Genomic DNA, 13,119 nt, shown 5'->3' on the forward strand with positions numbered 1-13,119 from the left:
ATCTCATATCGTGGCAATAGTAACACCTCTTTAAAGCTTTTTGTACTACTGTACTCCCCCCCAGCTGAGAGGTGAGAAAGCTTTTTTATTGTTGATTTATTGTTTTGTACATTTTTGTTTTTCAATATACAAACCGGTTGCTTCCATGGGACGATGATGAGACAACGACGAACCGCTAGGTGAAATATGGATTTTAATTTAGTTAGACTTCTCTACATCCCCAGCTAACGCCAGTCGAAAAATAGAATTACTCAGTAGTAGAATGGTCGTTTTTAATATTGGTAAAAAGGGTTTTGATTTTCATGAAATGGAATTTGTAAATGTTTACATCGGTTTAAGCTATACAGAATTATTCATTGGGTACAACATAAAAAGGGTATCACACTTCCGAGGGTGTAAATTCGTTTCAACGGAAAGGTTATTGCACCGTGGTAAATGAAACAGATGACTTAAAATTAGTATTTGAAACCGTTTGCAGACAAAACGGAGAGGAGGACGATGATGTACCTCTAAGAGACGAATAAAAACTCAGTCAATCCAGTTTAAAGGGCATTTTTTTTATGAAACACAAATTGAGAAAAATGAAGGACAATGTTTACTAATTCTGTCAACCACAGAAGTCTCTAGGAGAGGTTATAGAGCGCGTTCCAAAAAGGTTCCAAGAGCTATGCACCGAGAGCGATTCTAGCGGTAGGTCAAGTCAAGTTTAGATAAAAACCGTTACCCTTTGACTATGCTGGTCTACTTGCGAACAGGGACTTAACCACAGTATCTTGACGGTGGTAAAAGCCAGAAGGATGAAGATGCCCACTGCGATCATTCGAATTGGAAGAGATTAATATAATTAAATGAAAACGTTTCGCAAATAAAAGCATCGACACTTGTTCATTTCATAATGGTCTATTGTTTCTTCCTTTTCTTTTACATTTCCTTGTCACAATGGATGGTGTGTGTTTGTGTTTTTTTGTGTTGTGTGTGCATTTCCTTCGATCGGGGAGACCATTTTGTAAACTCCTTTAACATCGCATGGGTTATGTTGTCCTTCTTTTGCTTGCTCTTTCGTAGATCGCCTGCTTCCATTACACGGATTGGTGGTTGCGTTTTTACTCCTGTTTCGCAATTCAATTACCATTGCTAACAAGTACTATTTACATTTGTTTTTTCCCTCTTTTTGATGCTGCCCTCACGACACACAGGAACCACACGATTGCAGTCGAAGTCGATTCATATAGTTAAACTTACAATAATACGGGGTTCGCGCAGATTCTCTTTCCCGTTTAATTCTTTATCATCAAGCCGCCGGTATCGATGTACTCTCAATCAAGTACAATTCCTCACATGCTTTCTGTGACATTACTGTATGATTCGGATATCTGGTTGTTGGCTCGTGCGTTAGTTTATCCAGTTTTCATTCAGCCTCTTATTACAGTGGACTGTATTTTTAGGGTAGTGAGTGTTCTGGTTTATGTTTTAATTACTTCTTTTATCGCTTGTCATTCATCATTCGTGGTCATTTGTGGTGTCATTCGAGACACGGGTATAATGCAAAAATCCATTCCAAATTCTTGTTCAAACTAGTTGTGTTGCAACGTGTTCTGCTCTCCTCTGGAGAAGACGTGGTATTGAATTTACATGTGCAAACACAAACACCTCAACCTCGGCATTTTTGACTCCTTTCCTTCGCTTGTGTTAGCTGCTGTTCGCTTTTCTGCACGTTGTTCTCTTTGGATTGCGCATTGAGTTTTTTTTTACTTAAATTGCTTACATTACACTTACTAGTTTGCAGCATCATCATTATTCCGTCAGCAACTTACGTCATGATATTGTTATTTTGCTTACTTCATTTGTACCGTCTGTTGTCTCGCTCACTTACGTAAATAATGTTTGTTTTCTACTCATGTTCATTATTCATGTTCCTTCTTCATGTGTGGTGTATAAGTAATTGGGCATAATGTTTGTTTTTGTGTTTCCTTTTTGACAAAAGTAAATCGATCTCAGTGTCTTTTAATCAAAGTTTTAGCACTTTTGTTTTGTCGCAAGCAAATGGAAAATGTAACAGATGTAAGATGAATTGCTTCCTTAACAGCAGCAAAAAAAAAAAAAAATTTACACAGCGTATGTATCGAACAGGTAAAACTAACTAAAAGTAAAACAAGAATGATATTGACAGAAAAATTAAAAAATTCTAACGAGAAAGGATTGCTGGATAATTCTAAAAACCTTTGTGGTCCGACTAATGTATGTGGAAGTTGTAATACCGTGGCAATGTAATGCAAATAAACGAAAAGCAACACAACATCGACACCACCAACTATTTATCCGGAGCACAGTATTGCTGAGAGTGCTGATTGAGCAAACGAAACTAGCTAATACACGGATCCCGTCACGTGTTTGGAAGGGTCGTGTTAGCGTTGTTAGTATGACGTACAGTCATCTATCCTACTTTGGGCAAGCCATTTGAACCACGTAGACGTTACCATCGATGGTTGCTTGAATTCGTTGCGAGTGTCTCTTCGCTTAGATTGTAAATCTTAACAGCTAATGATGGTTGCGTTTTCATCCTATTCCTCAACTGTTTACTGTCGTTCTAATGGAGCAGCAACAACATAAAGATTTGTATGTCGTACAACATTTCGACATCATTTCTTTTGATATCGCTGGTTGAGTAAGTGTACAAAACAAAAACGCGAAATAAATCTCTTTTCTTTTTTTCTCGATTGGTTGATGGTAAAACCGTTAAAACAAGTGCTAACTTTCGCAGAAAATTAACCATACTTTTTGATTTGAAAAACATGATATATGTAAGTTCGACGCAATCTCATACACCACTAGTATAAGTGTATGTGTGTACACTTTTCTCCTTCAAACTACTCTGCAGGTTTTGTTCGGTGGTAACGCAACCGAATCATAATTCTCCGTTTCTATTCACAGCAAAACGCAAAAAACGTAATATTTTCATTGATTGAATTAACGAAGAACAGCCTCGTACATAATAGTATAGCAAAACATGATGCTATAAAGCTATAGACACTACTATTTTACAAAAGAAATATTTTCAATTCAAATAAACCAATAAACATGGGCGCAACAATTGCTATCAACCGCGTTAGAATACGGTTTTTAGCTACGCTCGAAAAGGGAGAAGGCAAAATAAAAAAAAAAGTGAAGGAGAAACTTCCAACCTATTTTATGACGCTTTCCCGATCGGTGGCTATATCGTTGTGAACCATCGTAAGTGTTATTGAAAGATAAAATAATAACAAGCGATTTTGCGTTGCCACGCCACATAATAATACCAGTAACTCTCTGGCTGGCGAGAAGCAACCATCATCACACCTCTCCAAGTGCTAATTATTATGAAAGTAGGAATCATACCCTTTTGCCAGAACTTTATCCTCTTCGCTACACATTCAACCAATCGGTAGTAGTCGTAACAGGTTGCGCTATTTTCGCTTCCTTCTAAGTTCTGCGCTCAGCGAGCATTCAAAGCATTCGATGTGAACCGATTTTTTGTTTCCATTCGCTAGCCCTCTTCCATTGGGGCGAATCGTTATTGTGGGGCGCAGAACGTTTTCAAGCGAGCAATTTTGGGCTGTTTAATCATTCTTCGGATTGTATTTGATCATCTGAAGGATGATCTTCCTTCGCATCGTTGCTATCTTCTTCGGCATTGTTTCTATTATCCTTTTTTTTTCTAGCGATGTAACCAAATTCACACTTCTTTACATCGTTCATAGCACAAAAAAAAAAAATGCACAACAACAATCCCTAATCCCGCGCTTCACTAGTGTAAGTAACCATAATTCTAGAATAAAATAAAAAAGTATTTGTAAGATTTTAGAAGTCTCACAGCGCACCATAAAAAACTAATCAAATTCTGCAAAGAAAGAGAGAAAAAAGGGGGTAAAAATGAGTCGATTGGTATTGCAGTATGTAAGTGGAAAACACAACAGAAAAATGCAATGCTAATGTTCTTCCTTTTACTAATTATACAACGCATATGGCTATATTGTTGGATATTCTGAAGTTTTTTAAAGGTTTCCCATACATTTTCAATCTGTTCAATAAGCTTATAGTCATTTTATCAAGTAGTTTTCAATTTGTATTATTGTTTTTTAAGTACATGTGCTCTTGATAAGATGAATCAAAAAGTTGCGCTACAAAGTTTGTGTTTTGCCCCCTGTCATGACACTTTTGCAGAATAAAAATAATAGTTAAAAAATCACTAAACGTACAAATCAATGTTCAGGAAACCAATTAGAACAGTTATAATAAGAATTCAGCGATATCTGGGAATAAGTTGAATATAACTTATGATATTCAATAAACTTTATTTATAAGCAAGCCCAGATAAATAACAATTATGGAATCATTTTACATAAGCGCCTAAAAACAATACACCTTTTTAAGAAATTGTCAACAAAAATGCTGGGCTTGGCAGTTTACTTTAGAAGACCAACAACATGTTAGCTAATGGCATTAAAAGGTTTCCTAATACTATCTCATTGATGGGTCAAGATGTCTTCTCACATCTTGGCATTTTTTTTTCTAAAACTTTCATAACATCCCTCTTAAAAAAATAAAAGCAGCAAAAGCTTAACTCACCTGCTACCACAAACGGTGTAGGTGTAGGTTGCGCGACAGCACGGATCTCACGTCGTTCGTAAACCGGAGCGCGTCCAACAGTGGCAACAGGGACAGGAGGCAGATATCCATCGGATCGGAAAACCACGATTTGATCGGTATTGCGTTGTTCGGGAAACATCGGTATGCGCCCGGTGAATTGTCGATGATGAATATCTGCAAACGAATTGTTTAAATCAGTAATGTGGTTTGGCAAGGTTCGGCCTTAATCATTCGGCCCATACTCTATTAAGATCGCTGCATATCGCTGACAGGTCTTTGGTGTACGAGCCAAAATCGGGCGTACAGTGCTGTCGGTAGTAGCGTCGTCTCAGGATGTTACGTCCATTGTCTAGCTTATCGGCTACGGCTGCACCGTAGATTTCCATGCTGGCGGTAAACACGACCAAATCGTACCATTGCGAAACCTGTGTGAAGAGGCAGGATATTAGATTACGGCTCTCACGAACAGACTGGCAGCGTTCGAACACTTACAATGTCCAAGAAGTAGTCGACGTGGGGCCGCTTGTGGACGAAAAACCGCACCGGATGGCGATCGATCGTCACCTTGACCGTGAAGTCGTGGGGCGTCCCCGGTTTGACCATATTGCGTGGCATCGCGTCGTGGTGCGAGTGGATGAGCGTTTCGTCCAGGTCCAGCACCAGCGTCTTCCGCTGGACCATGCTCAGCCGGTGTCGGGAGACCGGCGATAGGGGAAACAGCTGATATTTCACCGGTTGATGCTGTACAAACTAAGGTAGTTAAAATTATCGTTGAAGAGAAAATCATAAAAGCGTATCATTTCGCAGGTGGTGGTGGTGGTGGTGATAGTGGCGTTTGCAGTGGGCGGCGGTGTGTATTGGCAAAACGAAAAGTGAGTCATACGGTATAGATTTGGTTTTAAGGGCTACGTTTGAAATAGAACAGTATGTGCGATCAACATGTGTATACCAACAAATATATCATAAGGCTTTCTATCTCAAATTTACTAACAAAAACGTACAGCTCGTAAATTTAACCTTTAAACGACGACAAATAATCATAGGAACCGAAGTAAAAAGAAGCAGCACCAACATAGAAGGCAAAAAAGTAAACGAATCAGAGGGAAGCATTAAATTACGACAAGTACTGCCATGTCTGCATGGTAATGTGGTGCAGTAAAAGCAGCACCAGCACGTGTGCGTGCGATTGTTTGTTCATGTAGTACCGGAATGTCACAAGAATGTGTAAGCGCCATTGAGTGATTGCCGTACAAGAACCTATTAAAATGTACCGCAGAGTACTACATTTACATAGCGGTGATTAATGCTTCTGTTCAAATTTATGTAGAATTACACTTGAATATTATGAAAAAATTAAGGCTTTAGATATAAGAGCTTTCTATCATGCCGCGGGCAAGTAAAGTCAAGAAAGATAGGAAGTTGGTAGGCCAAAACCTCCTCTTGAGAAAAAAAAACCTAGTTTTAGTTCGTAAATAATATTTTTTCATCTCTGCAATAAGCTGCAGTTGATTCTTCTGTAGTGTGTGTACAAACATTTATCAGGCAGGGTAGAGCAAATGTCTTTTTAAATAAAGAAAGAATCATATGTAAATAACGTTCTCATCAACTGATTTGCCGGAGAGAAGAAAAAAAAAAGTCAACTTGGGACAGACACACAAGGTTTGGTTAAAATTAGATCATATTGGCACCGACTGGTATGAACAGCTCATATACAGGTGCTCATTCAAAAAGAAGAAATACGGCTGCGATCATGTGTTGTTGCCGAACGATCGTGACTTCTTAATAACAGTATGATGGGAGTATCTTAAAATTGTTATTCCTATTTTTAAGTATATTGATAAAAAAATTGGCAACAGTTTACTTTTTCGAAAAACAGGAAATATATTCAGAACGACAACTCCCCACAAACTAGACTATAACGAGCTACAAATTGTACTTCCTCCATACGCCCCGTGGAATCATGAATGAAAGGCCCACGTTAAGCAAGCCAAACTTAGTAAGTAACACCTTCAGCGCGAACAGTTTGTTTATACATTCGATTTGCAGCTCGATCACCAACAAGCGGCGGGTTGAAAAGAAAGAAAAACCGCGATGCGACCCAATGAGACACACACACAAACGGTTGGAAAGAGTGCTGTATTTACCACACACATCGTGCCACATTGAATGCACGTGCTGCTGTGCTGTTGCTGCAACCACAGTCGGGGTGGCGCGAGTTTGTCTGACTTTAAAGGCGAAAAACGCGCGCACGCTTTGTCATTTTTAATAGTCGATAATCGAGACACATCGAGACCTATTGCACATACAAAAACGGGATCTTAACGCAATCGGGTGACCTATTCGCAACGGTTCACCACCCCACAACGCACGCATCAAATCGGACATTGCGACGGATGCAATTAAAGTGCATGGTGAAGTGGTGGTGGCGCGCTCAATGGATAAGCGATTGGTTTCATCAATTCGTTGGACCGGTTTGGCCGGGGTAATTGAATTCAAATGCACCCGCGTACCGTTCCTTCCTTTCCACTGTGATTGCACGGTTGCCTTTAATCGGTAGTCAACCCGGTGCAGCGGAACAGAGTGATTAACTGTAGCTGTGCCTTAACACAAATGCATAACATCGATTTTGATATTTTTTAAAGATTAATCTGCCATCTCTTAAGGAAAACTAATACAACAGAATAGAACATATTTTCCTTTCGAATTTGTGGGTCAAAATCCTATTTTTTTTCATTAAATATCTGTCACATTGCAGCTCGTTTTGAGGACCTACTAAAAACGCCAACTGCAGTACGATTGCCGCCATACTCACACTGCACTCCGACGAAGCTAAAGCCATCACTCAAACAAAATCTGGCAATGGTGCATTAAAACTACGCGGAAAACGCAATCGTTTGTGCAATGTTTCAGCCATGAACTAATGGAAGACCAGCGATGTGCCAGATATGCGGAATGTCAATCATGCTAAGCGAATCCACCGTATCCGTACCCATTAGCATGCATTTGTGTGTGTGTCCGAAACACTATCGAAACGATTCGGAAGAAGGAAAATTTTAATTTTATCATTTATCAAATTAACGGCGAGCGAGCTGAGCGAGGGCAGCATTGGCAGACCTATTCTTGTTTCGAGTTATCAAGCAGCTGTGGCGGAGGTTTGTGACCTGCCGTGCCGGGTCACACATTAGTCAGCATGACGCGGTACTTTTTGGTGTATGTATATCGGCGTCATGCACCTATATTTGCCACAATCAATGCGATCAGGTGCGTCACTCAGGTAGGAGGAGAAGGTATAACGTGATGTATGTAACGAGATAAGAGTATTTTTAATTACATCAACATATACGGTTGAAGGTTTTCTTCATCCAATGAGCGGTAAGAAAAGAAGTAGAAAAAAGGTCTTATTATTAACTAACACGATAAGCTAATTAACCAGTTTGTTCTGGAATGACTGAATATCCAGCAAAGAGCATTATATTCTTAAATTTAGTACATGTAATATGTGAATAAAATAGAATAACATCTATTAAATCTATTAAAAGTGGCTGGTAACGGGGATCCGTGGTACACCCAGTCTCGCAAGTTATTATGTGATGAGCATGACCCAACAGATTGCGATGCCAACAACAAGAGAAAGATCTATTAAATCAGTGTGATTGAAATGAAATTACTGCAAATCATTCAATGGTTTTTACTCTAAATTTACATTAAAGAATTTTTGTATAAAAGCAGTTCCATTTTTAGTCCAAAGTGATCAGCTGAATTTTCTTCTACTCTGTACAAGGATAGATATTGTTCGTCCGTCTGAGGATTAAACAACTTTCTCTTCAGTATTCTTCATTAGCTTTTGAGGCAGAAAGGAGAAGATATTGATCTGGAATTGCGTCTACATATTTGAATTTTTCGCTTAGAGACTACTGTGTACTCACAGTGCGATTACAAGTTTATATGCACCTTATTTGTCTGCTTTCCCAACAGCAGCTTAAAGTCAGTTTATATCACTGTATTTTTTAAAAGTGCCAAATAGATAAGATACAACAAATGATAAATAATCGGTTAGATCGTTATGGCCGTTGTTTCGCGATATAAAAATCTCTAAAAACAGTCTAGTTTTGTCAAATGCTCACATTCTATTCCAGTCTCGACTCGTAATCCTCTGTCTCAAATAATCGTAAAATCTTGTCAAAGAAAAGAAAATCAAAACAAACCACATTACGTACGGAAGGTGATGTGGATCTAAAGAATGCTGTTTTTGATTCACCAAAGAACCAATCTTTCGGATACGAATAGGCCGTTCTTTACGAATAAAAAACAGCCAATATTACCATATTCCCAAGTATCTTGCTGAACCGAAGCACATGTGTGCGTCTTTCAACTAATAGAGGGCACACAACAAGCAAACACTGTGATCGTATTTAGGCATGTTTGTTTCGCCACGATCACAATTTTTCAAAACAGAGCCGTCAACAATGGAAGACTTTTGTCGGGCAGATTGGACCTGTATTTTTGCTTCGGTGCTAAAATTATGTATCGCGTGCAGGCGGCATCATGTGCCAGCGGACGTTAAAGTAAATAGCGATACAGCAGACGATCACATCTTGCTGTTTCGTTTGTTTTTTCCTCAAATTTATATTTACAAAACCAAACGCGATGATCTCTTTGGTTCTAGAGTGCTTTGATGTTTAGCAGCAAAAAGAAAATTTGTTTTATGCCTCGAGTGTTAAATCAAATCAAATCGAACCCTACAGATCTGGAATTTTAGGCCGTAGTTTTGCCAACCACCATGCGCAAAATGGTATGCCCTTTTTTTACTTCCTCAAGTGGGTTGTGTGTTTTTTGTGTGCTACTACTACTACTGAACGCAAACTAAAAACTTTGTGTATTTATTCAAAGCGAGAGTAAATCGCTGCGCTGAACACTTACCGCCCGAACCTGCCGGTTGAACATGTAGCAGATACACGTCCATATCTTCGACGCCAGTACGAGAAACGCGCGAAAGTTCATTTGAAAGTATGACAACATTGGCATTCTCAGAACCACCGAGGGTCAGCGCATAAAGTTGGGTTGGTAGCGTTTCTCTGAGCTTCCAACAATTATGATGTGGCGGTGGCGCCTGTTCCGGTTGCTGTTTTTGTTGATGATGCTGCTATGGTGTCCTCTACTTGTTGTGGAAAGGTTTTCCCACGTGTTTGCCGCTACGCGTACCGGTTGGGAAGACGATTATTTCACCGTGAATACTGTCCTCGTTTTTGTGTCGATATTTTTCTTTCTATTTTTGCCTTATGCGTTGGTCTGTTGCACCAAACAAACAATATTTACCGGTGTCGAGCGCTATCGGCCTAACCGGAACCGGCTTCCAAGCCGCAAACACACACGCACACTCTCACACATAAGCACACACAGAAAAGCGCGCGCACGCGGCGGACACAAGGGCACTTGTCCTCTCCGTTATGCTGTGTTTCGATACTTCACTAATTGTTTCCGTTCATTCCTTCTTCGCACATGCTTGAAGCCATTTGGCCAACAATAATTATCATCACGCACCAACAATCCGTCACAGCGAAGTAACCATATTTTTGCGTTCTGGCGTCTGTTGTGAGAAAGAGAACAGAGAAGAGAAAATGATTAGTTATCATCATAAAGGCTGGTGTTGAGTGAAGAATGACTATCCTAGAAGGCAATGGGCAGGTTTTCCTTCAGCAAGGCACAACAAATGCGTAGATGCATAGTAAGTAATTCGGGTAGTAAATATGCTCTCGCTCACATGATTCCTCTCGCAAAGGACCTGCTATGCTGTGGGAAAAGTAAACACACACCCCAGAAAGGATGACCTCCATGGCCACGCACGTACCATGGCAACTTAGTGATCGTCGGATTGTACTGTACCAAAACTTAAATAACTCACAACGAAAGATAAATTTTTATATTGCAGTAGGCGCAGTAAAAATGTTGGTTCCTTTTTAACTTCGTTTGCGGTCCTTTTTCGCACACATATACACACGCTCTAGCTTACACGCACTTGCAGCAAACTCACATTATTTCGCAGGCTAACAAGTCCACAAAACATATTAAAAGGGCTAAGCAAAGCAAAGCAAAGCAAAAAAAGGGCAAGACAACCCAGGACAGGAGCGCGCAGATTCCACAATACGCGGAGAAGAGAAAATCGAAGAGAGAAGAGGACACGTGGAGAGGCAGGATAGAAAATAACTTATTCTTCTTCCTCTTGGTTCGTACTCGCCCAGCGAGACGTTCCTACATCTCCTTCTGCTTCATGGTTCTGGGGGAATCGTGCGATGCTTTTACCGTACAGAATTATCACAAATTTAGCCATTCATCCTGTGCGGAATACGTAGAAGATAACTGTGATAACCTGCGAGTGCGTGAGCATGGCATCGTACCATGGTTTTATACCTTCAAGAATATGAGAGTGGATGGATATGAAGCAAACTGAAAAAAAAACGGGACAGGCGCGACTTCCCGTTCTTCAGATTTGCACGTAGCGAACAGTAGCAATCTTGAGAGATGTGGTGTTGTATCTTCTTAACCGCGTTCGATGTTTCCTTAAGATCGATTCCACACTCCAAGCAGCGCAAGCAGGCGTACGTTTTACATTACTTTGGCAACGGAGAAAACGTACTCGCAGAGAGAAACACATGCACGCAGACACAGGCAGAGGGACCGAGACTGGGGGGCTCGAACCAACGGCAGACTCACACGCCGCCGCACTTTTTAATCTTGCACGGATAGCACAATTTTGCCTATTTTAGTGGGGTCGCAGAATTTTCAAGCACTTCAAAGCTCACCCTCAGCTCTGTTGTCTCCGCAAACACGCACAAGGGAACCAACACCACACACGCAAACACAGCTTTTGGCGAGCACAAACTGCGCTCAACGACGCTTGGACTTTTTGCTGGTTTTTCTTGATTTTTCAATTATTGGATTAGGGAGAAGAAAATATGCCGCTCTTGTCGGGGCGCCGCGATGAAAGCAACTCTGCTTGTTCTTCTTCTTGACGTCGGCGATTCACGTAGCAAAAATGAAATGTCAAAAGTGTAAGCAAGGGATAGAAAGAGAAAGAGAGAGAGAGGGAGATCGAGAGAGCGGCATAACGAGAGCTGTCAAAAAATTTGAAATGAAAGATGGAGCTGTTAATGAGGAACCGTTTGGTTTATTATTTTTTTGTTTTTTTGGTTTATCTTGCTAAATTTATTTATAATTGCAACTTGCTAGGGTGATATTTTAAACACGGAATAAAAGAGCACATTCTTTTAATTTGTATGCGTTTTAAACGTAAAAAACAAAAGGTTATTTTTCATAATAGATAGATTTATTTACACGGATTGTATTTTCAGCCAGTGGCCATAAAACTTTAAACACTTATAAAGGCATATGTATATAAAGCATACGCAAATCGTTGCAATAAGCATACCGATGGCAATGGGATGGGTTTCCGGTTCACACTCTAAATATTCCTTTCCTTCCTCTAGCGTATTAAGCCTCCAAGGCAACCTTTTTGCTCGATCCTGATGTATCTGATGGTATTGAAAGTGAAATTATTCTTTGTCACACCGATTTCTGTTGACGCAGCATGATGTTTGAGAGCTTACCCTTTTCCTTGCGTTTGCGTTCTGCGACGAGCTCCTCATCCGGAACGTCGGGTAACCGAAGATCGGAGCCATCTTCCCTTTCCGCCTCCTTTGGTTGATCTGCGCCGATAAGATCCTCCAGCTCGGCCAATACTTCATCCTCGTCCTCTTCGGTGAGGACACCGTTAAGCAGTGCATCAATTTCTTGCTGCTTTTCAATACTCTCCCTTGTTTCGTCCAGTATTTGTTCCACCTCGTCGATCGACAAGATCTCGTTGACTTTCTTCAGTGCTTCATTGCCCACCTTTAGTCCGGTGACAACCTGTGCTTCGACCTGGGCAAACTCGATGTCTGAGGCTAGTTTTTCCAGCGTTTCCAACTGGGCATCGGTATTGCTAAGCAACTTTTCTTGATATTTCTTTTTCCGCAGTAGTGTTTTGGCACGTCTGAAAGGACATGTCAGTCAGTAGAAATTGTTAAGCAAATCATATATGAGTTACATACTCCTTTCGTCCATTAGCTAAACACTTCTTGGCCAGTTCCCGATCTTTCTCCAGCGATAATTCTATGCGTTTTTGATATTGCTTTAGTTTGTCACGTTGTTGCTTCAATTGCTGGAATGGTGATATGCGTTAACATTATCCATATCGCCTTGATGATGAAGGTGACTTACCAGCACTGCTTTGTCCTGCTCTGTTACCCTGCTGACGGGCTTCGTTTTGGACTTTCCGAAAATGTTTCCCATCGCGCATGAAACACAAGCTACCGATACGTTACCTAAGAATCTTAATTGAATTATCAAATGCTTGCAGGAAAAGGAACAAAATCACAAAAAAGTGTGTTTCCCTTCCGAAATAGTAGAGTGTAAGTTCGCAGTGAGTCAGTGTTGTTTTGATTTCGTCTGGTTTGT

General features: G+C 40.3%; 2 protein-coding genes across 3 annotated transcripts in view; both read right to left on the reverse strand.

Moving 5' to 3' along the window:
• Nucleotides 1–3,788: 3,788 nt before the first annotated feature.
• Nucleotides 3,789–9,683, reverse strand: LOC126562880 (CTD nuclear envelope phosphatase 1 homolog). Of its 2 annotated transcripts, none has more exons than XM_050219479.1 (5): nt 9,547–9,683; nt 5,119–5,367; nt 4,869–5,051; nt 4,606–4,800; nt 3,789–3,877 (listed from the first exon to the last, which is right to left on the reverse strand). In XM_050219479.1, the coding sequence occupies exons 1-4, from the start codon at nt 9,649–9,651 to the stop codon at nt 4,609–4,611; spliced, it is 729 nt and encodes a 242-aa protein (XP_050075436.1). In that variant the 5' UTR covers nt 9,652–9,683; the 3' UTR covers nt 3,789–3,877; nt 4,606–4,608. The 2 variants fall into 2 exon arrangements, with proteins under 2 accessions (XP_050075436.1, XP_050075435.1); XM_050219478.1 differs by having other exon boundaries at nt 5,119–5,376.
• A 2,419-nt stretch (nt 9,684–12,102) lies between these two features.
• The window catches only part of LOC126562982 (charged multivesicular body protein 6), a 250,061-nt gene continuing 249,044 nt past the window's right edge, over nt 12,103–13,119 (reverse strand). Inside the window, exons 2-5 of the mRNA XM_050219589.1 lie at nt 12,883–12,971; nt 12,714–12,823; nt 12,231–12,655; nt 12,103–12,155 (exon numbers count right to left, since the gene is read on the reverse strand). Coding sequence (XP_050075546.1) covers nt 12,115–12,155; nt 12,231–12,655; nt 12,714–12,823; nt 12,883–12,954 — 648 coding nt within the window. The 5' untranslated portion in view covers nt 12,955–12,971 and the 3' untranslated portion in view covers nt 12,103–12,114. The remainder of the gene's footprint in view (nt 12,156–12,230; nt 12,656–12,713; nt 12,824–12,882; nt 12,972–13,119) is intronic.

The sequence above is a fragment of the Anopheles maculipalpis genome, chromosome 3RL, assembly GCF_943734695.1.
Source record: "Anopheles maculipalpis chromosome 3RL, idAnoMacuDA_375_x, whole genome shotgun sequence".
In the NCBI taxonomy this organism is placed as follows: domain Eukaryota; kingdom Metazoa; phylum Arthropoda; class Insecta; order Diptera; family Culicidae; genus Anopheles; species Anopheles maculipalpis.

What these genes read in the sequence shown, in the direction of transcription:
- LOC126562880 (XM_050219478.1), bottom strand. Translation starts at nt 9,651, where the DNA reads ATGCCAATGTTGTCATACTTTCAAATGAACTTTCGCGCGTTTCTCGTA. An exon ending in TCAACCGGCAGGTTCGGGCG is followed by an intron (nt 5,377 to 9,546) that starts GTAAGTGTTCAG and finishes TAACTACCTTAG; the next exon opens with TTTGTACAGCATCAACCGGT. An exon ending in TCGACTACTTCTTGGACATT is followed by an intron (nt 5,052 to 5,118) that starts GTAAGTGTTCGA and finishes CTCTTCACACAG; the next exon opens with GTTTCGCAATGGTACGATTT.